At 44.3% G+C, this 26,468-nt stretch overlaps 1 protein-coding gene across 1 annotated transcript in view; it reads left to right on the top strand.

The window, feature by feature from the left end:
* The first annotated feature begins 4,020 nt into the window (after window positions 1-4,020).
* Window positions 4,021-26,468, top strand: part of RRP15 (ribosomal RNA processing 15 homolog) — a 37,182-nt gene continuing 14,734 nt past the window's right edge. Inside the window, exons 1-4 of the mRNA XM_081000613.1 lie at window positions 4,021-4,180; window positions 9,906-10,180; window positions 13,837-13,934; window positions 15,905-16,106. Coding sequence (XP_080856739.1) covers window positions 4,108-4,180; window positions 9,906-10,180; window positions 13,837-13,934; window positions 15,905-16,106 — 648 coding nt within the window. The 5' untranslated portion in view covers window positions 4,021-4,107. The remainder of the gene's footprint in view (window positions 4,181-9,905; window positions 10,181-13,836; window positions 13,935-15,904; window positions 16,107-26,468) is intronic.

The following is a 26,468-nucleotide window of genomic DNA, read 5'->3' as shown; positions in this document are numbered from 1 at the left end:
TAGAGAAGGAATGTATTTAAGTAGTTGAGGATTCACTTTGCAGAAGGTCCCACATTCAGTTCCCAGCATTTCCAGGCAGGGCTGGGAGAGACCCGTTTCAGAAACCCCGGAGAGCTGCTACCAGTCAGAGTAGACAATACTAAGCTAGATGGGCCAATGGCCTGAATTGCTAAAGGCAGCTTCCTTTGTTGCTAAGCTCAGCTCTCCCAGCTCACACTAAGTGGTCCATCTAGCCCAACTTCCTTTTGCCCCAAAGTGGTCAGGCAGATGCCTTTGGAAAGCCCACAAGCAGGACACAAAGGCAATTGCTCCCTTATGCTGTTGTTCTGCTGCAGCTGTTAGTCGGAAGGCTGTTCCCTCTCAATGTTCAGAAACCTTTTTCCAATCTGGTGCCCAGCCGTCCAGTTGTCTGGGGCCATGGCTCCCACCATCCCCAACTACCACCACAGCCAAAACAACGGGAGAACACAAGATCGGGACAGCCTGACATAAAGGCTGTATCATGTTTTGTATTTGTTTACACTGACTAGCAGCACCTCTCCAGAGTTTCAGCCAGCCGGGCATGCCAAGCCCTGCCTGGAGAGGCCAGGGATTCAGCCTGGGACCTTTTGCTTGCAAAGAAGAAGAAGAGTTTGGATTTGATATCCCGCTTTATCACTACCCGAAGGTGTCTCAAAGCGGCTAACATTCTCCTTTCCCTTCCTCCCCAACAACAAACACTCTGTGAGGTGAGTGGGGCTGAGAGACTTCAGAGAAGTATGACTAGCCCAAGGTCACCCAGCAGCTGCATGTGGAGGAGCTGAGACGCGAACCTGGTTCCCCAGATTACGAGTCCACCGCTCTTAACCACTACACCACACTGGCACTACATCACACTGGCAAAGCAAGGCTCTCCGACTGAGTTGCAATATTTCTCCTTAAAGTTGTACCCATGCGGGCCCTCTTCAATCTTCGAATGGATGCGCATAGGTCAAGGGTGGAAATTTATGGAGATTCTGTGAGTGGGTGGGTACAGGCATAGGTGGGGCAGCCTGTTCTGTACAGGGCTGCCTTCCCCTTGAAGGCACAGGCATGTGGCTCTTTGAGTCATTTTTGTCACTTTTTATTTATTGCATTTGTATCCCACCTTTCCTCCAAGGAATTCTCCTCCTCCCCATTTTATCTTCACAACAGCCCTGTGAGGTAAGTTAGGCTGAGAGATGCTGCCTGGCCCAAAGTCACCCAGTGAGCTTCACAGCTGAGCAGGAAACTTTGGTCTCCCATCCTAGTCCAACACTTCAACCACTACACTACACTGGCTCACCATTTGGCTGCTGTGGCTGGTACACCAGCTTTAGCCATTCCTGGACAGTGGTAGGTAGGATATTCATGCTCTGGGAACTTCCAGGTAGAACTATGAAAATGCACTGTATATGGGGCTGTCCTTGAAAATGGTCTGGAAGTTGCAACTGTTGCAGCCAGGTTGCTAGCGGGTGTCCTGGAATAGACAGTGTGGAGTAGTGGTTATAGAGTGTCAGACTTGCACCTGGGCGACCTGGGTTCAAATCCACACTCAGCCATAAAGTTCAGTTGGTGACTTTGGGTCAGTCATCTAACTCAGGGGTCAGCAACCTTTTTCAGCCATAGGCCGGGCTATTTTTTTTTTTGTGGGTTGGGAATTCCTATGCCCCACAAATAACCCAGAGATGCATTTTAAATAAAAGCACACATTTTACTCATGTAAAAACACCAGGCAGGCCCCACAAATAACCCAGATGCATTTTAAATAAAAGGACAGATTCTACTCATGTAAAAACACGCTGATTCCCGGACCATCCATTGGCAGGATGTAGAAGGTGATAGGGCCGCATCCAGTCCTCAGCCCTTAGGTGGCCTACCTCTAATCTAACTCAGCCATACCTACCTCTCAGGTTTGTGGTGAAGATAAAATGGAGGATGGGGCGAAGAACTATGTACACTACCTTGAACTCCTTGGAGGATATTTGAAATATACTGTATTTTTCGCCCTATAGGGCGCACCGGCCCATAGGGCGCACCTATTTTTTTGGGGGGGGGGGGAATAAAGAAATCCCCCCCCAGGCGTGGGGCTGGGGCGGGGGAAGCCCGAGCTTCCCCCGACCCCAGCGCCCAGAACAGGCTGCTATCCGCAAGCCTTAGGAGCCCGCAGGGAACTCCCGCCGGGCTCTCCAGGCTTGCGGATATCTGCCCGAAGCCCGGGGCGCGCTGCTCAGGGCGCCCCAGGCTTCGGGGTGCAGGCTGCTATCCGCAAGCCTTGGGAGCCCAGTGGGAAGTCGTGCCAGGCTCCCAAGGCTTGCGGAGAGCTTCCTGAAGCCTGGATTCGCCCCATAGGACGCACACACATTTCCCCTTCATTTTTGGAGGGGGAAAAGTGCGTCCTATAGGGCGAAAAATACGGTAAGTGCAATAAATAAAGAAATAAATAATTTCTGAAAACAATTGTAGTGGTTGCCAGTCCCAATTTAATGTGTTAATGTTTGAGACCCCAAATGACCTAAGTCACAAGTAGTTGAAGGAGAACTTTGCCCTACATCAACCTATGTACATTTTAAGATTTGAAAGGAAAGCTTTGCTGGTGGTCTCAACAGCCTTAAGAGATTCGTGGTGTGAGGGCTCACTGGCAAGCTTTCTCTTTCATGACGCCTGCATCTAACCAAGACACTGAGGCCTTTTTGTCGGCAGGTGAAGAGACACCTCTTTGCCTTTTGAAGAAGGGTCGAGGTATATTGGGAATTTGAACTTCTGCTGCTGCTGCTAATAGAGCTGAACTCTGTATTGTATTTTGCTTTGTGGTGTTTAAATTTTATTGCTTAACTTTTGATTTGGACTCTGTAATTTTCTACCCTTGGGACCTTTGGGTGAAGAGCAGATTGCAAGTACTTTTAATAATGAATGAGTGAATGAAATAGATGCCAGGCAAACCTCATTGTGGAGAATGCTTCGCAACTGGGGTGCCTTGATCACGAGGGCCCTTTCTTCAGTAGCCGCCTCAGTATAAAGTGGCATTTATTTATTTTCACTGTAAACTGGGGACACTATTTGAATTTTACAACTCAGGCACCGAAAGTTATCTGGCCTGAACAATATCGATGTGCAGATCTACTATGTGGTGTGGGGGACCTCAATCCTGGGCCTGTCTCTGGTGGCCAGAACTTTTCCCACACCATACCCCTGGCTGGCCCTGCTTGTGTCCTTGAGCCCCAATAACAGCCCGTGCATCTGCGCGGCCATAGTAGATGGGTAACAAGGATGATAGAATAGATGGACAATTTAGTGTCCACCCAGGCTTGAGGCAACACTTATGATTTTTGCACGGATTAATCCAGGGATGGGGAAAATGTGATCCTTCAGATCAGAGGTAGGGAGCCTATGGCAAGGTAGACAGATTTCTATTGTTTACTTTAAAATATATATATTTGCAAACTCATGTTTACAGCTATTCTTATTTTATCTGTAAGCCACCTTGAGACCCAGTTGGGGGGAAAGGCGGGGTATAAATATGATACAGTATTTGATATGACCAGGGCATCAACTCCCACCAGCTCCAATTAGTACAATGATCACGGATTGGAGAGGGGGCCACATCCCTGCTCTAGATGTTGCAGCAGGGCTACAGCTCCCACCATCCTTGACTACTGGGAATGCTGGTTGGGGCTGGGAGTCCAGCAACATCTGGGGGGTGCAGCTTCGCCCCATCTCTGCATGAAGCGGAAACCTCCAACAACCAGAGATGGGGGAAGGAGAAGCGCAGAGCACAGCCCTCGCTTCCTGTTTCTTATTCCAATATGTACCGCCATACGCGAGGGAGCCGATCTAGCCCCACGCCTCTATGGTAATCCATTCTATGTTACCATCGACATAATAAGGATATTTATGCCTCCAAGCGTGTTTTCGTATCCGTCAGCCCGAGTACGTCTCACTGGGAAGCGGAGGCGCGTCTGCGTTGGTAGCCCCTTTAAAATAACACGAGGCATGCCTTTGCTGCCCGCGAGAGTTTTCTTTCCAGGCATCTCGTTTCTTCCCGGAACGTCCGTGACAGCCGCGCGGGTCACCCGGACCTCTTAGGAAGAGGGACATACCTTAGGCAAGATGGCCGCTGCCATGGCGGGTTCACGTGGGGAGGCCGAGGTTGCCGGAGCCGAAGTCGAAGCGAGCGATAGCGGTAACGGGCGCGAGGATCCTGTTTGCGCTGGGTGGGGAGCCCCGGTGGTGGAAGGGGGTGGCGGTCAGGTGTTATAAAGGGAGAAGTTACGGGGCGCGTGGATGGGCAGCGATGGAGAAACTCGTTCCTCTGCACCGCCGAAGGGTGGAATGGGGCGAAAGTGCCTGGGATCGAGTACGGTCTTCGCCCCAGTTCCTCGTTCTCTTTGTTTCTACGTCTCATTTTTGCCTTCTGCACAGTTCCGTGTTCTTCTCTCTCCCCACTGTTGTATGCTGGTTTCCAGTGCTTTTTTCCCCCTCTAAAAAATCTTTAGGGGCGCTCTCATTTTGACTCAAGAAAATCACCATTTTATAGTTCAAATCAGAGAAAATAAATACAGTAAATGGACAGAAGTACAGAGATTCACAAAATGTTTAGGGGTATGCGTCCCCCCAGGAAAAAAAGCGCTGCTGGTTTCATTTCTGTGTCTAACGCGAACTTGTTAACCAGGATGCCTGAATCTTGATCGCCGTTGCCTTTTCTAAGCTTCCTGGGTTATGTGGTGCAGCAAACAAGAACAAAAACCTGCTAGCCTATTTGCAAAGCTAAACGGGGTCGGGTATGATTTCAAATTGGATCGGGGACCACGTGTTGAGATTCCTGGGTTGCAGGTCAGGGGATGTTTATCCCCGAAGATAAGATTGCTATGTATTTATCCTCTCCGCTCTTCATATACCCCTTTTCTATCTCTCTCAGCACACTCGGGGAGACAGCACCAGCCGTGCTGTGTGTAGTGGAAGGAGAAAGAATAGTAGGATGACTTTCTCCTCTGAATAGCAGGGAACAGTAATGAACTTTGCTTTCCCTAATGATGCAGCCATATTATTGCTCTGGTTCATATCGTCATTCTGTAGAAATGGAAATCGCTTTCGGAGACAGAATCTGATGACTTGGTTCATTTTTCAGTCCTTCAAATTATTTGTACTATTTTTTATTTTATTTTTTATTACTGATGCAGTTGAAAGCCTTTAGATTTCACACATTTTTACTGGACAAAAATGGAGCAGCAGTCAAGTTTTGGCTAGGAAAAGTAAGGGTAGCTGCAAATAGAATATCACCCAGTGTGTTATTGGCCCAATACTACTGCAGTAGCCAGTGTCAAAGAGATTTAGCCCTTATTAAAAACTTACTAGCTAGTTCAGGATTGTTTTACGCCTTACAAAATTTTGGTATGAAAGGTGCTGTAGAGTGCAACAAGTGAAGACAAATTTGGTGTGTGATTGTGTACTGATCCTGTAACTTAGAATCCAAGAATGGTAGAGTTGGAAGGGACCCCGAGGACTATCTGTTAAAACCCCTAATTTTTATTCTGCAGTCTTGTACCCATTTGGGAGTTAACCTCCATGGAACACAATGGGAATTACTCCTTGATAGGTTTGTATAGGTTCATGCCATCAGACATGCAGTTGTGTTGTACAGACAGTTACCTACACAAAGGAAGGTTTGCTGGGAGGAAAGAATTCTGGACTAGGTGGGCCTTTGCTCTGATCCAGCTGGCCTCTTCTCATGTTTTTATATACTTGTGATCTTGAACATGCTTTCTATACAAGTGCTTTATTACTTTATAGCTGAGGCTGGCATCTACTTAAGTGATATCACCTGATGCTTGGCAAATTACAGTCTGTCAAATGGTGATAAGAAATACCTCGACGCTAAGGATAATTGGGATTAAGTGCTTGAAAGCATGTACTGCAATCTAGAAATAATGGTGAAACTCATGAGTTAACTTTGTCCTAGGTCAGGGGATGTTTTTTGGCTGCTGATAAATCGGCATCCTGTTGTGAATTTATTAACTGAGCCAGGAACTGCTTGTACTTGCCAATATTGAACTTCAGCTGCTGAGGAAATGATTTTATTGTGCATATGAATATATTTGTGCCGCTCAGCTGCAGTGAGGAAAATAGGCTAATTCTTACAGTCCATTTTGGGGTTGTCACTTTCCACATTTTTGTGATTTTTTGGTTGGCCCAAATAAAAGTATTACAAACATGAGGACTTAGCAGTTTTTTTCTTATGGCCCGACACATATTGTTTTTATGCTAATCTTTGTAGATATGTGCAGATGCAGAATTAATCTGATGCTCTTTCACTAGAATGAAACCATTTAATATTTTTGAACTGGCAAAATGCTCTCTCCCGCATCACCCTTGAATGTCAAAGGTGGATTAGTGGTTAAATTGGTTTGGTTCTAGTGGCTGGCTAGTGTTAGTCTTCATACTCTGGCCTTCATAGAGATGGATGGGGTCATTCAGATGCTAAGCAGTGTTTTTCATGTCTACTTCTGGACAGATTGACAGTGGTCTACACTATTTGAATTTTAGTAGGTACCTTATAAGCAAGCTTTCACCTTGGGTATTGGAGGGACTTTGTTCCCTGGTGATTGACAAGTAAATATAATGACAGGATAATATGGACAATTGATACTTTGTTCTCTGAAAACATAGTATACATAATAGGTCAGGCACATCATGTAGAGTCAGACTTGCATATGTTGTTGGTAGCCAGAAATTGATGAGAAAATGTTATTGATGGGAGTGGCTGGGGAAACCCAGCCATATGGGCAGGGTATAAATAAAACAATTATTATTATTATTATTATTATTATTATTAATTATTATTACTGCATTGTCACTTTAACATCTCTTGTGGCAGATGTCTGTCAGCCAGTTCACAGACTGAAAGTGCTATCTGCTATATATTGTGGGAGCAAATTCTGTGCTGTGTGCCAAAGTACATTCTTCTGCCCATCATTTGTGTTGTAGAATGACTGAGGTTTGTATGAGAATTAGAGTTGATTAAACATGAGCTGTGTTTAGTCTTTTCTGAAATGATGTTAGCTAAGGGTTGTGAGGATTTTGATTGGTGGTAGGCTGTGGCTGATGTTGCCATGTACTCAATCTGTCAAAAAACAAGAAAGCTGTACCAAAGTGCATTGAAAGGTCTTTTGGCTATCTTTTCAACCTGCTTCCCTGTGGAGTTTTCTGAAACTACTGGGTGGGAAGAGCAGTAAGAAAATGTGTCCTAGTAATCTTTTCTCCCAATAGACTGCTGGGTGTGTTCTTCCCCTTATCAACCACTAACTAACTATAAATTCTTATAGCCTGATCAACTAAATTCTTACAACATAGATGTAGTAGCCTTAGCTTTATTCCTTTAAGAAGTATCAGAATAGAAGGGATGGACAATTGCAGCAGAGCAAAGCCTCAGATTATCTTCTCTGTATGGACAAAATACCAGTGACCGTTTTAATCAAATTTGCACCAAGTGAAATCAGTGATGCACTTAGCATGTATATGCTGAATTGGCTTGTATCACATGCTTATTTTCATCTATCTTGATTTTGGCATTTCAACACTAGATGTCAGTGTTGTGATTGTAATCTCTTTAAATAAACCAGAAACATGTTTCCCCCCTCAAATGTTTTGCTCTTACCCAAAACATTATTAATTCCATAATAAAGTATTGGGGTTTTGTTGATTCTTCTGCCATGACTTCTGAAATCTTTGTTCTGAAGAGGATTTTGTTTTTGTTTTTTTATTTTGCGTGATGTGGATCCTCATATTTTCTCAATTTGCTGCAAATAGTTTGTTGCAGATTAGTTACAGCAGGAAGTGGTGACTGGTCCTTTGAATTCCAGTAACTTGGGACAAATTATCCTTGGTTAAAGATGTTGTCCAAGTAGCAAGGAACTGGGCATACCTCCTCTCAGGGTGAATTGCAGTTTAAATCACGATTTAACAGCAAGGAGACAGGCCAGTTTCTATTGTCTAATTAAATAAAGGTTCCTGTAGATAGTTTTGTAATGGTGCAAATTTGACCACTAAACAAAATAGCTTACTGGAGAATTACTTGCACTATTGTTTCATTTTTACAATCAGCCACTACATTTCTTTGTTGTATGGTATGTGTTAATTTTGCGTGCTTTGCTTTTCTACCTCTAGAGAGAATATCTTTTAAATGTTTCCAAATAGGGTCGTACCTTGGAAATCAAACAGAATCCGTTCCAGAAGTCCTTTCAACTTCCAAAACGTTTGGAAACCAAAGTGCGGCTTCTGATTGGCTGCAGAAAGCTCCTGTAGCCAATCGGAGGCCCTGTCGGACGTTTGGCTTCCAAAAATATTTCGCAAACAGTTACTGTTCGGGGTGTTCGGGAGCCAGACCGCTTGGGAACTAAGCTGTTCTAAAAACCAAGGTATGACTGTGGTAGGGCTAGAGAACATCAGATGTGGGGGCCAAATACACAGCCTCTTTTTCTGCCCTTAGGAACGCTCTCCTCCATAACTCTGCTTTGTACCCTAAGCATTTTTGCCTGGCTGGAATGCGCCCTAGAGTTCTGCCTCTTGCTTGTTTGGATGGAAGGTAGAGAGGGGTGTGGGTAGAAGCCAGCCTGTTGTACAAAGGCAAAATTCACATTCATCGCTCTGCCCACTTTTGCCTGGCATGTGCCCCCAGGAAGCTTGTCCAGAATGGAAGTAGCCTTGGGATGGAGACTCCTGCCATATAGGATATTGTAGCCAAGGCAGTTTGTGCAGCAAAGTCTGGGAATATAGGAACCGTGAGCACTGGAAAACTTTACTTCCTCTTCCCAGAGTTGCTCCATTCTGCTGGTGCAGTCGCACCCTCACAAAAACAGAAAGCAAAGAAAACATTACAAAACCCTGTGAGTGAAAGATTGAAGCACTTTCTGAGTAGTTGCTGGACAAACTTGAACACTTTATTTATTCTTAGGTGAACGTGAAATACCTGGCTGTGTTTGGGTGGTAGGTGGAAGTTTATCATGTATTAAGAAGTGATCTGATTGGTTCCTCATTTGTGGAGAAAATCCTTATCTCAGTGTATGTAATAGAGGCACTGGTTCTGTTTAGAGGTGAACTTTAGGACTAATACACTTATCTTAGACTGTTTTAACATTAGGCATAGAATCTTAGAGGGGCATCTAGTCCAAACCCCTGCAATACAGGATTATTTTTGCCCAATGTGGGGCTCGAACCCATGACCCTGAGATTAAAAGCCTCATTCTCTTACCAACTGAGCTATCCCACTTATATTGGTATCCTTTAAGGGAAACTTAAAGGGACGCAGGTGGCGCTGTGGGCCTAGGACTTGCCGATCAGAAGGTCAGCGGTTCAAATCCCCGCGAAGGGGTGAGCTCCTGTTGCTCGGTCCCTGCTCCTGCTAACCTAGCAGTTCAAAAACACATCCAAGTGTAAGTAGATAAATAGGTACCGCTCCGGTGGGAAGGTAAACGGCGTTTCCATGCGCTGCTCTGGTTCGCCAGAAGCGGCTTAGTCATGCTGGCCACATGACCCAGAAGCTGTACACTGGCTCCCTCGGCCAATAAAGCGAGTTGAGCGCCGCAACCCCAGAGTCGGCCACGGCTGGACCTAATGGTCAGGGGTCCCTTTACCTTTACCTAAGGGAAACTTGTAATTTACTTTGAGAAAAAAAAATCCATTTGAAATATGAAGGGTTGCAGCCAAAGTTCTACAATTGCAATTCTGCAAGTGTAGTGGGACTTCGCCTTCCTCTCCTCCTGCTTTGTGCCCCTAAAATCTGCTCCAGAGTTCCCCCCAGGGGGTGCGGAGGATTCTTCCCTCCCGCAAATAGAGGTCTCTTTTGCTAGCAGAACAAGACCATTGCATACATGTTCACTGAGTTTGATTTTTCTCCACTGCTCTTCTTCTAGGTTCCGAGTGGAGCTCTGGCATTCCAGAGGACAGCTTCTCTTCGGGGGGTGAAGAACCTGACGGCGACGATGAGGATGAGCCTCAGACCCCAGACACGAAAGCGGAAGATGCAGGAGAGTCGAAAGATGCAGGAAATGCTGGCTGGGCTGATGCCATGGCAAAAGTGCTCAGTAAGAAAGTTCCCAAGAGTAAGCCCACCATACTGGTTAAAAACAAAGAGCGGGATAAGGAACGAGAGAAGGAAAAGCAGGAGAGGCTGGAGAAGAGGAGAAAGGTAAGGAAGCAGATGCAACGTCATGATACTATACATTATGTCCTTCATAAAAACAGTCCTCCCCTTTAGTATTTATTCACACTTACTCTCAGTAGCCAGATTGCTAAACTTTTGCAGGCATTGATTTATGAAAGGTCAGTTTGAGAGACGCCTCTGGGTTACTATGAAGCTTGCGCTCTGTGCATATGCTTTGGCTTGTCATGGTAGGGATTGCTAGTGTGCTCCAGGGGTAAAAACTAGCAGCCAAAACATAAGCAAAGTTATGCTTGTGCAGAAGTTCAAAGCTCGTTGGAGGAGCAAGCTTGCTTCCTAGCTGCTGACCTGGGACCATGCCCATAATTTACTAAAAGTACCATCTGAATTCAACCTCGGACTGTTGTTTCCATCTCAGTTAGCATATTAGCACTGGGAAAACTGAAACCGGGACAAGTTCTGGCAGGTTATCTATGCAGAATGAACATGTCGCTCAAAACAGACGATGCATACTCACCTTTGCATTGTTGTGTCTCAGAGTCCAGGAAGGAGCAGTCCCCTCCCCTCAGTAAGCCAACTCTTAAATCAGAATTCAAAGCTGGCCATTGATTGCCACTGTGGTGGCACTTGGTGATTTTAAGTTATTTATTGTTTGAAGGATGCTGGTTTCCTGACCCTGTAAATGAGCCAATAATTTGTGTAGTATGTGGTAGCCTGTATTTTAGGACCGGGGCTTGCATGGCTCCTGGTCCTTAGGGCTGACAGTGCTCCCTGTGTTAAAGTGTAAAATTTTGGGAAGCAGTGCTTTTCAGGGAGTTAATAAGACATCCTTAGGTCACCGCTGATACACCTGGTGAACAAGGTGCTAGTCTCCTTAGAAAGGCACTTCGGTTTTCCACTCAGTTAATGACAGTGCATCTGGGATAGGGTGGGCTAAAGTTTTAGGGTCTGGTGTTTCACATCTTTTAATGACTGCACAGTGGTGCTGTATAAACTGAACTGATTTATATGGTGTGATTCACTACCCAAGTAAGCCAGGGTACCAAGTAAGCCAGCTGCTCTTACTTGGTCTGAATCTAATGAAGCTCTAATGTGTATTGAAATGGCTTCATTTCAATAGCACTGTGTTACCAGACCACGGTGGCTGCTTTTCTTACTCCCGATATTTTCGGATGAAAATGTAAGGCTATAATATAGGATCTATTCAGTCACTGTTTGCTCTCTGAATCTGGTTTTATCAGATAAATATGTGGGGTACCACAAATTGGTGGTGTGCTGTTAGTCTATAAACTGATTTGTTCATCATGAGATAAACTTGAAACAGCCTGCCTTTTATTGATTCCATGCTGATGGAAAACTAAAATAGGGTTAGCTGTTTGATCAGAGGCCAGAGCGTAGTCATCAAGACATGAATTCATAGCGGTCTGCCTGGAATTATAAAGATAAGAGTTTTTTATAACTTCATAAAAAGAGGCTGTGGGTAATGGAGACTTAGTGTTAAGAGGGTTCAAACAATGTTAACTTGCTGTTCAATTGTTTTAAGAAGCATGACAATCAGTTTTGCTAAAGTAGAGTGCGGGGAAAGGCAGGATAATATACATAGATGTATACACATCTATGTGTTTGTGTGTGTATGAAATTGCTGTCGATAAAGACAGGAACCATGATTGGGTTTGGTTTTCGTGTCTAAATCAAGAAATCTTTACAGACCGAAGTTGCAGTTACAGATAGGTAGCCGTGTTGGTCTGCCATAGTCAAAATAAAAAAAATTCTTCCAGTAGCACCTTTAAGACCAACTAAGTTAGTTCTTGGTATGAGCTTTCGTGTGTAAGCACACTTCTTCAGAAGTGTATCTGAAGAAGTGTGCTTACACACGAAAGCTCATACCAAGAACTAACTTAGTTGGTCTTAAAGGTGCTACTGGAAGAATTTTTTTTATTTAGACCGAAGTTGGTTTCTTTTTCTCGCAAAACATTGGGCTATCTCAAAATATAATAAATCCCAGTCTTAATCTTCATAAATAAAGTGCTACGTTATTAAAATAAAGTGGGAAATGTCTCCAGTATTCCAAAAATCATGATAGCACTCTTTATCTCTAATGAACAAGCTTCTGCATATTTGCTTTGGAACTGCCCCTAAGACATCTGCATATTGGCATTGAAGCTGCCTGATCTCCCATGTAAAGCATAAACTGTATATAATTGCTGGAAAACAATTGGTTCATGTTATATTAAATATACAGTAGTACCTTGGGTTACATACGCTTCAGGTTACAGACTCCGCTAACCCAGAAATAGTGCTTCAGATTAAGAACTCTGCCCCAGGATGAGAACAGAAATCATGCTCCGGCGGCGCAGCAGCAGCAGGAGGCCCCATTAGCTAAAGTGGTGCTTCAGGTTAAGAACAGTTTCAGGTTAAGAATGGACCTCTGGAACAAATTAAGTACTTAACCCGAGGTACCACTGTATAACTCTCTCTAAGTGTTACACATTTAATATAAACTTTTAGCAAGCGGCTATAATTGTGTTAAAGTTGAAGTCTGGCTGTATGAAGAAGTTTGATGGCTCTACCCTACTTAAAAATTGTGGCAATCCTTTTATTTTTGAAAAACTAACTGCATTTGTTCTGAGCTATGTCAAACAACTTTTAAAGTGTCTGACAAAATAGCAGATGAACTGAAAAATGCTTCAGCTTCAGTAAGACAGGTGTATTTCCAAACAGACACTGGGAGTTGAGTCTTGGAAGGAAGTATCTTCTCTGTCACACCTCCTTAAAAGTTGAAGAAAGGTCTGGACAATAGCTAAGCATAGCTATAGTATAGTATTATACTCCAATTTAAAGTTGTGTGTACTAGTGTATCTAGAAGCTCCTTTGCTTCCAGTGTCTCAGGCTTGGATGGTTGTACCATTGGAATGATTTCCAGTCTCGGAGATTGTTCAAGGTTCCCCATAAAATGCAATAGTCACATATATTGTCAGAGTACTGAGGTTGCTCATTTGCTCCCAAGTCACTATCACTGGGCACCACTGCTTATTTGCGGGCAAACTTACTCAAGTCATTCTTGAAGAGCTGCACTGTTCATCTGTGGTGGCCAGATAGTGCTGCAAACCATCTTGGGAGGGGGTAATGCCCCACAAATAAGTTGGGACCTGCATATCCTTCAGCTCTAGTTTAGAATTCATTTCATAAGAGGCTATGCTCTAGGTTAACTGTTTCAACCTTGCAGATCAGCTTTAAACATTTTGCTTGCCCAGGATAAATGGTTCAAAGTAGGTGTGATGTTGTTTGACTGAGTTTCTTTGTTCTTGGTGAGAACAAATAATCGCCTGCCTGGGTGAGCACCCAAATGTCCAGGTCACACTGCAATTGTTGACTTTGACTGGCAGGAGAACTCAACGCCCAGAACATCCCTGCTCAGGAATCCGCTTGATCCATTGGCTCTAATGTAGTTGGAAAGGTTCGCTGGAGAGCCTGTTATGTGAAAATCCACGCCACTGACCTGTTGGGCCTATCGCTTGGCACTAGAGGAGCGATGCTGTTAAGCATAGTTGTATTCTCCCCATCCTCACCTAACGTCATCCTACATGATTTATCAACTTGGTTTTCTTAAGAAATATCTATATGTGCATGCTGCATTTTTAAAATGCCTAATGCTCTTTCGCATAACAATATTTATGATGCAGCTTGATAAAAAGCGGGAGTGGGAAATGATGTGCAGAGTGAAGCCAGATGTTGCGAAAGACAGAGAAATGGAGAGAAGCCTTCAGAGAATTGCCACGAGGTAAGAGTGTGTGTTTGGGCTTTTGAAAACAGATCTAAAGGCATGCCTGAGTAATCTGCTTCTAATCAAATTGAACTCTTAAGAAGTGACTCGTGGGAGTCAAATGATTTATACCTAGTTCTGTCTCGTACAGTATCAAGTTCAACAAAAGATTTCAGAAGTCTTATGAAAGCTTAAAATTTGGACAAGACTATAACGTGTTAAGTGTTCGCCCAGCAGGAGTTCTGGGCCTGAGCTCATCGTTTTTGTTAATTCCATACTTAGAAAATACACAGATCAATCACTTCTCCCACTCTTTGTATTTCTCTAAAGTGCATTCACCAAAACTCGCTGTTCTTGCGGTCAGATTACTGTCTTGCATTAACCTAGCGTTGCACCACATGGCTCTGGTCTAGCACATAACCAGTGCATTTTCTTGATCATATCAGTGGGCTTGTTTTTGACATCCTTACCTCCGCAGAGACTGCTTTAAAAGCTTGCCTCTGAACTTTGCGTAGGTGGGTGTGCTTAGTCATTGGCTGACTCCTCTGGCATGTCCCAAAACCTAGTGTCACAGTTTTCAGTTTGTTTACTACTTGTTGGTGTTTGACCGAACTGCTTCAGAGTTCCTTTTCCCTTCTGTCATTTTTGCATGCACTGACCCTTGGCAGGAATAAAAGCATTTTGATAATTTTTCCAGTGTGCATATACACACCTGACAGGTTGCATAGACATGCATACAGATACTCTGCCAGTGTGTGCACTCCATGCCAAGAAGAGAGGTTTTGCATGAAGCAAATGCCTTTATGTGCTGACTCTGCTGACTCTGCTTACAGAGCCAAGGTACGTGAGCACATTTGGGTTCTTTGGTTTTTCTGTCCTGGAGGAAGATGCGACTTGCGTCTTGACTTAAGGACAGGAGGATGCAACTAATAATAGATACTTCTCTCAGACCAAGGGAGATGGTAAAAAACTCTGCTTGAGATTCTTCTGGAATGTGAGGAAGGCATCCACACTTCTTCCAGTAATTGCTAAAAAGTGGGACCAATAACTTTTACTAAGTCTTTTCTCAAACTGGGTGCCACAGAAGGCCACCTGGTTCCCAGAAACAGGGGGAAAGTGAAGAGGCACTAAAACAATAGGGGAGGTGACCCCTACAGTGCACTGAAAATATGCTGTTTATGAATTAAGCCCAGTGTTCTTCGAGAACAGTTACCCAGGGGCACTATAAAAGAAGGGGAGGAATCCTGCGCATCCATATAAATAGTTTCAGGAATAAGACATTTTTATAGGCCATCTGACAGGTACTGTAAATTACTGAGAATAATTCCACACAACCTACTGGACAAAAGTGTTGGAAATGAGGCTTAGTTCTGTCACAGCAAACGGTACTCAAACCAAAATCACTAACACAAAATGGGCATCAACAGCCTGGTTCATAGGACACTTTGCCAATGGTAGGAATAATCCTTGCTTTTTCGTCATTTTTTGGTAGCGATGCTGGTCTGTGCATTTGGTTAAGGCTACAAGCAAGCCTGAAGATAACTGATGCTCACGACACGCAAGTAGCATGGGATTGCGAAGTCTCTAAATTAGATTTTCCTTAACATGATGCTACTCTCCAAGCACAAACTGTAGTGTGGTGTGAAACTGGGCTTAGAATGTTTACTGGGTGCTTGAAGGAGTGCACATTGCTGCTGTCACAAATTGTGGGCCAAGATCTCTTAGCCTTTGGGTTGGTGACTGTATGCAGTGTCCTTACATTTCACTGTTCTTTGACTTTACGAAAAGTGCATAATTTGGATCCCTTTTGGCTTTTGAATGGTGTCTTAAACTCACTTGCATTCTGACTTATTACCCTGATTCCTCTTGTCGTTATTTCATGTGTCTGGCGCAGTGGGGCTGAGGAGACGGTTTATCAAAGCCATGCTACCTAGCAGGTGTGGCAATGAAACAACAGGTGCCTAACCACTCCTCCTTTCATCTGCCAGGGGTGTTGTTCAGTTATTTAATGCTGTCCGGAAGCATCAACAGAACGTCAGTGAGAAGGTGAAAGAAGCAGGGAGTTCCGAAAGAAAACGGGCAAAATTGATCTCGTCTGTTTCAAAGAGAGACTTTATCAATGTATTGAGAGGAATGGAAGGGACGGAAACAGAGCAAAATGCTTCCAGGAAGACCTTGAAAAGCAAACAGGTAGGCACCACTTCTTGGAGCAGTTGTTCTAATGTGGCAGAGTGAGCCATTCAACTTGCATGTTTGTGTAATTTTGCTCTCCTGGCTTCAAATGATTATGGAACTTCTTCAGTGTCAGGTACGTTACTGCTGCAGTACGCCCGACAGATGGCAGTCTAGCTTGGATACCTCCAGGAAAGTAAAGCCCACCACTTCCCAAGGCGGTCTAGTCCACTCTCGAAGAGCTCTTACAGTTTCAGTTGCTAAGGTTTTCCCTAAACAAAGTCCTTATCTTGTTCACATTTTTGTTTTGCCCTCCTTGGGGTCTGGATAGTGTTGAATGGGCTTGGTGGGGCAATGGAGCTTAGAAGAACACAGCCATTGACACCAAATGCCCCACTGGAAGTCCCCACTTCACATTTTCAATAGAGTCCTGGGTATCTTCCTTTGCAGGATCTTAAGGAGAGATGAACGTATTCAGTACTGCTAACTTTTTGGTCCTTCAGTGTTCAGTCTTGGATAGATTATTTTTTTGGGGGAAATGGTATTGAAATTTGAGTTAGAAACTACCGTATTTTTCGCCCTATAGGACGCACTTTTTCCCCTCCAAAAATGAAGGGGAAATCTGTGTGTGTCCTATGGGGCGAATACAGGCTTTCGCTGAAACTTGGAGAGCGAGAGGGGTTGGTGTGCACGCTGCGGATAGCAGCCTGCCGCCCGGCGCGCAGGGCACCCTGAAGCAGACATCCGCAGCGTGGGGAGCCCTGCGGGACCTCCTGCAGGGCTCCCCACGCTGCAGATAGCATCCTGCTGCCCGGCGTGCGAGGTGCCCTGAAGCAGAGCGCCCCTCGCGCCGGGCAGACATCCGCAGGGCTCCCCACGCTGCGGATAGCAGCCTGCTGCCTGGCACGCAAGGCTCCCTGAAGCCGAGTGCCCCTCGCGCTGGGCAGACATCGGCCAGCCCCACAAGCTCGGGGGACAGCGGGGAGGCGGAGTGCCGCCATACCGCTGTTCCCCGACCTGGTTTTGGGGGGGGAAATAAAGGAAAAAAAATTTCCTTTATTTCCCCCCTAAAAAACCAGGTGCGTCCTATGGGACAAAAAATACGGTATGTCAGCACTTGCAGGAAAACTTGGCTCTCTCATCTTGGTTGAAAAGGAAAAATGAGATCTTAGGCAGCGTTGTTCTTGCTCCAAGCTACCATCTCTGCTTTCAAGTGGTCCACTTTATGGTGCTGCCTATCCCCTATTGTCCTTCTCTGCACATCTTTGTGACAGGCATTGGCTGAGTTCAGGCATACTGCCAAGCCATAGTTAAGAAGCCAAACGATGGTTCTTATCTGAATTGTTTCTTATTTGCTCATCATCCAGTTTCATAAGTTCACTCCCATCTCCATCTGCAGTAGCCTCATGAGCTGGAGCAGCTTATCAGTGATCTGTCAATTCAAACATAAAAGTATACCACAGCTTATCCTAGCTTCAAGCCATGCTTTGAGTTCGATAGCTCCAAATGTGAGTAGGCTCACATTCAGACAATATGGAACTACAGTTTAAAATAAGCAAATCATGGGTTTGTGTTGTGTATCAACCCAGCCTATGTCAACCACTCTTGCTATGGATACTTGACTGATGGTCCATTGATCTGAACCAGAAGGACTGTTTACATTCGGTATATTAAGACTGTTGAAAACTTGAAATGACTGGTTGGAGGTTAGAAATTCTGTCTTTCCTACGTTTCATCTGGTACTTACCATTACGGTGGTACCTCTGGATGCAAACGGGATCCGTTCCGGAGCTCTGTTCGCATCCTGAAGCAAACACAACCTGCATCTGCGCGGGTCACGATTCGCCGCTCCTGCGCATGCGCGTGATGTCATTTTGAGCACATGCGCAAGCGGCAAAACCCGGAAGTAACACGTTCCGTTACGTCCGGGTTGCCGCGGAGCGCAACCCGAAAATGCTCAACCTGAAGCAACGTCAACCCGAAGTATGACTGTATCTCTGGTGAGCTTGTGAATGACTTGGTTCTGGGGCTGACCTCAGACCTCAGAATGACATTTGTTCACACTGGTTTGAATCGGGGAGAGATTTTTATCTGCAGTGTTTTAGTTTTCATTAAAAGTTCTGTCGAGTTACCTGTGTTCCAGCCTAGCTGCAGGGTTACTGCCGACACAAGAATTCCTTCCGAGAGGAATCTGCTTTTAAAAAGTCGTTCAAGGGCAAAGATGTTGGATCAGTCAGATTTGAAAGGGAGCAGGACTTGGGGTTTCGGAATCTAGAATTTCAGAAGCTGCATGTTTATAATGCATATTTGCGTTCATGCTTGAACTTTGTGCTCGCTAGTGGGTGGAATACTTCTCTTGGCCCCATTCCACTGGAGTTAACTAAGCGCTTTCCTGTGCCAGCAAGAAATACTTTAATCAGTTGGGAGACAACAGTTTGTCATGCGTTCTTTGTTTAGTGTGCTTTCGGGAAGCATGCCGAAACACTCCGTGGCATGAAGAACCCTCTGAGTTTCACGCAAGTGTACAATTAAAGTATTTTAAAAATTCATTGGGTAATAAGAGTAACTTAGACTGTCGCCAAGTGTTCCATTTCTCCTTAAATCTGTCCGGCTTGCTTGATTTCAAAGGCTGGAAAAATTAGAATAATAAGCTTGATGTTGTAATAGAAGCTCTCCAGCGCTGCTGTTCGTAATCTGTTGGTACACAGAAACTTAAAACTGACTTACAGGGCGTGTTGCATAGCTAGCACTGTGGTCAGAGCTGGTGCTTTGGTTGCTGACAGAGCAGGTCTTGTCACTAAACATCATTGAGGTTGGGTGGGAAGGCAGACCAGGAGCTACGTGGAAGTAAGGAGGGGGTAATATGCAAGCGTGGCCTAGCCAAGGAGAACGAAACCCATGCCATTATGGTAGATTGGGGGGGATGGGGACTGGGCAGGCTCCCATTTGGGAGGGTCTTCACTCTCCTTTTGCCTGGAGTACTTGCAGAATGAGAAGAGAACACGCTCCTCTTCCCTTGAGAAGTCTTGTGTGTGTGTCTCTGTGTGTATGTGTGTGTTCAGTTTTACTGTGGGTTAAATGGAGACTGTGCACAACTCGGCAGCACATTCAGGTGTGCTGTGCACGGTATCTAGCCAATATGCACAGTTGCCAAGCAGAGACTCCTGTGGTTTGACTAGGCCCCGTACATATTTTACCCGTGGAACTGATGAACGAAATGGGTGCTGGAGGACATCTTGCTTCTGTACGGCTGAAATGTCCTGGTTGTCTTTTTGCATGGTAAAAAGTACGATGTGGGGTGTTTGGTTCTCTCCCCACCCCCACCCACCGCCTGGTAGGTATTTCAGAAAATCAATTTTGGATGGGATAAGCTTTTGTCAGCTTTCCAAACCTAACATCTGATACCTTCCCCTCAACCCCTTAGTTGAAATAATGTTATAAAGCTGGTGGGGAGGTGTGCAAAATCCTGGATTTTTAGATCATATGCATTTGCGGCAAAATCTGTCTTTATAGTAATGCCTTGGTATTTGTGGCTATTCTCTCCTCTTCTCCCCCCCCCCCCCATTTTCACTTCCTGCAACTTTTTGAACTCTAAATCTCTTCCTACTATTCAACTAAACCAACTCTTGGGGGGAGGGGTTGCCATGTGGCTCTCAGTCAAGGCTGGCTTTGGTTTTGCTTTTGTTCCCCACCCTTCACCTTTTAAAGAAATAAATGGGAATTGACATGTTCAGCATCAGGTAGGAACTTGACCTCAGAACACAAATATTTGTGGATGAAGGTATTTTGGGGACATGCATATTAAGCGTGCGTTCCTTATGGATTTCTGCAGCCTTTATGTGACAGGTAGGTTGTTAATGCATCTAAACTCTTGAGTGGAACTGCGAAAGATGGAATTTGCATGAATATCTCCAGGGTAATCAGTCTGCAATGGAGAAGTACTGTTTCAATGTATTAATTTTTTTGGGGGGGAGAGGTGGGTTATGAAGCTTGATTGTGGCCATAGATCAGAGAGAGGTGGGGAACACAAAGTTTCCTCTAGCTCCGTGCAATGAGAAGATGTCAGAACTGTGCACATTTTTGTGCCGTGCATTGCCCAAAGTGTGCACCACCACTTTGTGTCCTTTTGTTGGTGTGGGAATGCCTGCAAATGCATGGTTACAGTGGTGCCCCGCAAGACGAATGCCTCGCAAGACGAAAAACTCGCTAGACAAAAGAGTTTTCCGTTTTTTGAGTTGTTCCGCAAGACGAATTTCCCTATGGGCTTTCTTCGCAAGACGAAACGTCTTGCGAGTTCTTGCGAGTTTATTTCCTTTTTCTTAAAGCCGCTAAGCCGCTAATAGCCGTGCTTCGCAAGACGAAAAAACCGCAAGACGAAGAGACTCGTGGAACGGATTAATTTCGTCTTGCGAGGCACCACTGTATTAGGTTTCTAAACTGCTTTGAGCATCTCTCTCTCTCTCTCTTTTAACCTGGCAAGTCCAGCTTTGGAAAACAAGTCTTAATTGAACTTGAAATGTTTTGATTGAACTTGAAGAATGAATGCTCTGGTAGGCCAAATTGTAAGTGTCGATATTCAAGGCCACAGGGAAGGAATCTTATCAGTTCCTACGCTATGGTAGCTTAAGGTCAGCCACAGATCATTCAGAAGCCCTCGTCATGAAGAAAGTATTTATTTTGCCTCTCCGCTATGACACTGCCTACTCAGCAGCACACACCGTAGCCTGAACAGTCGTGTGGGCAGCAGATGTGCTGCTGAACAAACCTTGAAACGGAGAGCAAGACCTCTCCAGTGCCTGCGATTCCATATAGCTCTCCTAAGTAACTGCATGCTGCAGGTCAGAACTGCTTTGCTTGTGCTCAAGCATACACCATATCTCACCATGTTCTCAAAGTGGCACATGTGATCCTTAGTGAATAGAGCATGCTGTAACACAGAATTCTTCAACCTTGGGCCCTAGACGTTGTTGGCTTCGAACTCCTATGATCCACGACTAGCTTTGCCCAGCTTTCAAGGATGATGGGAGTTGTCCCACACCATCTGGGGACCCAAGGTTGAAGAGAGCGGCACAAGCAGGGTCTGAAGTAGTTGAACACCAGCCTTGCCACCCAAGTGCCTTGTTTTTTCTTTAATAGAGGAATTTAATGCCGTGGAGGGTAATTCCTAGGAAGGGTTTGTGGTACATCTTCCTCGCTACATTGTGAGCTGGATTTTTTTGATCTTTTTGAAGCTTTTGGAGTTCTACAACTGCAAAACAACAATAATATTTTTTTAAAATAATAAATTTTATTTATACCCTGCCCTCCCCAGCCAAGACCGAGCTCAGGGCGGCTAACACCAGGTATACAAACAATTGATTAAAATATAACTTAAAAACAAGATTAAAATGCAACATTAAAATGCAGCCTCATTTCAGTAGAAACTCAAATCCAAAACTTTTTGGGGATGAAAATGTCAAATCTTCAGCAAGGCCAACCAACTATCTAGACTGGTCCTATGTGGACCAGAAAAAAGCCAGGGAAGTCCCCAAATAGGAGTTCCATCACAGAAGGAGAAAGGAAAAAGAAAAGATGGAAGGCAGATCTTTACATGAAGCAGAATAAGGTGGTAAAGTCCCAAAGTTTGGGAAGTGTGGGAAGTTTCCCTGCCTAAAATTGTATGCAGCTAGAAAGCCAGCTTTTTGTGTTGGGGGGGGGGGCGGAGAGACCACAGTTTGATTTCCTTCCCCACCCCTGCTTACAATCTGATACCATCTTTATCGTGCCACCTAATTTTGCTGCCTGTGCTGATCCTGTGCATGCTCGTTCACGTTCACCAGCAGAGAAGGGTTTTCCTATCGCCTGTCTCCTCTACAGCTCCAGTGAGGTTTCACGGTCTGGTGTTTGAAAACTTGTTCATGCTTCTTTAAAAACTGTAGCCCTCTCTGCAGATTTTCTGTGCTCAGATGGGAGTAATTATTTTTTTGAACGGGATCCAAGGACTTTGCCTTTCATATCATTAACGGTTTATCAAAGTATTTCTTAATCCTCGCTGAACCTGCTGACTTTTGTAATATATTTTTTTCTCTCTCCAAGGTACATAATGCTTGTTTCTGGGCAGGATCTTGTGGTCTCTGCCCCCTTCCCATCTTCCTTATCTGGAAAGCCTGCTTGGGGAAGGCAGCAGGGATTTGTTTATGCCGTGCTATTTAGAGTGTGGTAGCAGTGAGGGGTGGCAGGCTTGGAACATTTGTATTCCCAGCGTTGAGTTGAGTTATTCTGAGCATGGCCTCTCACAGAGACATAATGGGGACTTAAGTCCATTGAGTCTACTCTATCTTTATTGGATATCCCCCAGTACTTGAAGAGTTTTATCTCCACCACTCCAGTGCCCACTGTAGGGCCAGCCAGGAATACCAACCCTGCCTTGGACCCCTTTGCACAGGGAGTACTAAGATACAATCTTCTGGGAGATAGAGGATGAGCACAGCGTGGTTTTGGAGGGAGATAATGCAAGAACTTGGCAGTGGAGAAAGAAGAGGGGCAGGCTGTGCCATAGCATTGATTTCTACGCTTCCCCTCTTCTACTGAGGCTAGATGCAAGATTCAGAGAGCGTCTCCCTCCCTACTGGTCAGGATCTTCCTCCCTTGTTCATCATAATTCATCCCCTCTGCAATTTGGAAAAGTTTGTGCTTTTGCTCCCCTTGCTCCTGCAGTTGCGTTGTACGTCAGTATCTGCATATCTGCACTCTGTAGTCAGGCTGCGTCCAAGTCCGCACTAAGGAGACAATTGGGGAGAGGAGCAGTTACAAAGCTCCTCTGTGCTTTTAAAAGTTTGTTTTGCGAAGTGTAGCTGAACCTCATATATCCTAACAATTGTGCAAAAGTGGAGGTGCCTCTGCTGGGTGTCTCTGCTAGAAGCACTGTAGCTGCTTGTCTGCATACCAGAATCTCCCTCTGCTATTATAATATATGAGCTAGGGAGATGTTTGGAACTTGTTAAGTAGCCTGAAGAACAGGACTGCATTGTAGAAACTTGCAAGAGAAAAAAGCGTATTAAATCATAGTGGTGATAAATCAACAATTACATGATCTGTTTTGTGCATGTGTTCATATGTAATGCATGACCTTAAATTAACAACCAGTACTATCCATTGTGTTGAAATATCTTGCAAGGGGAACTCGGGTTGTTACCTTATTTCCCCCGGTATTACTGCCAGAATGGTTTTTTTGTTTAAATATAGCAATGGTATATAAAACAACTTGGAACAACCTGCGATACACACCTTTTGATCTAGTACATGCATTATGCACAGACATCCAAAATCTCTAATTCAATTAGGACTGCTTTATTGAACTTTAGAAGCATGATAGTCACATATATTTTATTTGAGTTTTAACTTGACAGTATTATACTAACAGCTTCCGTTATTCCTGTGGTCATGATTGTCTTGAATGCTAATTCACCTGCGCTATCTCTCATTTAGGCTCCCCTAACCCTAAGCTGGGACGCGGGTGGCACTGTGGGTTAAACCACAGAGCCTAGGACTTGCCAATCAGAAGGTCGGCGGTTTGAATCCCTGCGACGGGGTGAGCTCCCGTTGCTTGGTCCCTGCTCCTGCCAACCTAGCAGTTCAAAAGCACGTCAAAGTGCAAGTAGATAAATAGGTACCGCTCCGGCGGAAAGGTAAACGGCGTTTCCGTGCGCTGTTCTGGTTTGCCGGAAGCGGCTTAGTCATGCTGGCCACATGACCCCGGAAGCTGTACGCCGGCTTCCTCGGCCAGTAAAGCAAGATGAGCGCTGCAACCCCAGAGTCGGCCACGACTGGACCTAATGGTCAGGGGTCCCTTTACCTTTACCTTTAACCCTAAGTTGTCTTTTACATTGAAGCTGAAAATGGCACCATTCAGATCTTTGTTGAGTCATGTTGTTGTGGACTACTGTAACCATAGTAAATTCTGAAATATAAACTTCCCAAGCTTTCGTTAGGTATCATTTTAATTCCAAATTGACTTCTAGCTTCGGGCTCCGTTGTATAGATAGACAACGTGCCTTTTTCTTGCAGAACGTTGCCTCCAAATTTCTTCAGGGTCATGGAAATGTGTTCAGCAATGTGGAGTGAAAGGCCTTGGTAGTGAAGGTGTGACTTTACCCCCCTACATCTTAAGAAGGTGGTCAAGAAAAGGCCTTTTCTGGCAAACCAGTCAGAAGAAGATGGGAAGGAAGGAAGATGTCTTTCTCTTCCCCTGCTCCTTAGCTTGTAGTGCATTGAGCTGTGTGTGTCCTCGTTTATGAGACTTTGCACCCACCATCCTCTTGCTTTTCAGTAGCCAGCCTGCTGCTATCAGAGCCTCACGTTTAACCATCAGTAAGCAATGCACCTTGGGAAGCAGTTTTGATTTTATTGTGTGTGTGTGTGTGTGTGTGTGTGTGTGTGTGCCTTATTGAGCTTGCATCTTAGTAACAACCTGGAAGGATCATAGAGGCTTTGGAATTAACTGGCCAAGCGCAGTCCAAGCCCTTTTATATGGTCCATATCACACTTTAGGAATTGGTACAGAATGACCAGGATTTGGCAGGCTCTTCTCCAGGGAGGCCAAGGGCTAAGCTAGCATAAAAATGGATTCTTTCCGATAGACGGTGTGATCTTTCCAGGTCGGGATTAAGATGTTCAACAAAGCATTACGCCTTCATTAACCCTACCTGGCTCATGAACAGAGAATTTAGACCCTAGTACTGCCAGTCTCTCAACTGGCTCTGCACATATTCCCCTAATAAGGAGTGCATTCTTAAAAGTAGGGGGAATTCTACAGAGAATCTTGGTCTATTGAAAACATCTCAAGTTTAGTGATGCAGATTTAAGTTAATAAGTATTTTTTTTCTTTATGGAACAATGAAGCTTTTCTGCCCCAGTACTAATTGTATATATTTTCGAACATGGAATCCCAGGGGTGGAACAGCGCTGAACACTGGTGGGTCACATGGAAATTATCTGGCAATGTTGCAAATCTCATAGAGCCATGGGACTGAAAAGGATAATTAGGACGCTGCTTCTAAGGCCCCTCCAGGTTAATTTGCAGATGCAGTTTGCCACTTGTCTGCTCATTGAGTTGTAGTTTGAAAGCCATTGTAGCTGCTGCTGCTGCTTAACTGTATTTTCTTTGACGTGACTTTATGCATGCTCATTTCTGTAATTCTACTGCCATTTTGTTGTTCAAAGTAAAGTTCTGTAAGCTGGAAAGCAGTCTAGTTTTTTTTTATATATAAAATATTTATTGAAATTTTCAAAGTGTTACAACATAAAATAAAAGCAGAAGAAAATACAAAATAAAAATAGTTAACAAAGTAGAAAAAGAAAAAAAAAAACCCTTCCAACCATACGAATACAAATTCAAAAATAAGAAAAAAAGACAGAAAAAAAACAAAAATACAATTTAAGAACATTTAAAAACAAATTCATTATTCTCGAATCCTCAACTGTCATTACCTTCTTTCTTTGACCTCCTCCTCCTCCCTTTCTTTGTATCCTAGTTATTAATTATTCCAGCAAATCCTTTCCATATTTCGTAATATTCTGTCATTACATTACCCTAAACAGTTTTAATCTTATCTTTCTATAAGAAAATAAACCTTAAAGCTTAAAACTTAAATCTTATCCTTACCAACTTCTCATAACCATAATATTCTTTCATAATTCTTTAAACATCTTTACTAAAGCCGAGTAATTTCATTCCAACATTTTTCTGACATTCATCAATTTTATAAAACAGTTCTAATAGTAGAAAAAGGAAATACAAACAGATCCAATCTTCATCCAACGTCCCTTCCTCCTGGTTCCGGGTTTATTATCCCATCGATCTGGCCCATTAACCTGGCAACCTTATATCCGAGGCCCTCAAGTCTCTTCCATGTCCCTTTCGCAGCTCTTCTTCATATTTGTAACTGTATTTTCCCTTGTCTCCTGCTCGTGGTAACTCCAGCTTGGCAATATTTTTAACCCTTCTTGACAGATCAGCCCCTTTTCCATATTCAGCACTGAATTCCATATGCTATTTAGAAGCATTTTTCAAAGACCCTCCAAAATTAAGAGCCCCCACAATCCCAAACTCACGGCCCATTGCCAGATTTGAAAAGTCCAAACATCCCAGCATCGGGGGGTCAATCCAGCCCCCCATTTCCAAGCCAAACCAAACTTTTTCTTTCCAAATCTGGCTTTTTCCAAGTTCATTTGTCAAATCCGAAAACTCATATTCCTGTTGGGCCTGTTCTGTCAGGACACACTCCTGATTTAATTCCTGGGTGGGCTCCACATATTTTCCCACTGTCTGTTCAAAATTTCCCACTGCCTGTTCAAAATTTCTAGTCGAAGTCGCCATCAAATTCACCTTCTCATGTAACT

This window comes from Podarcis pityusensis (assembly GCF_964106645.2).
Source record: "Podarcis pityusensis genome assembly, chromosome: 3".
NCBI lineage: Eukaryota > Metazoa > Chordata > Lepidosauria > Squamata > Lacertidae > Podarcis > Podarcis pityusensis.
The sequence above is the reverse complement of the archived record's forward strand: the minus strand, read 5'-3'. Positions and strand labels throughout refer to the sequence as shown.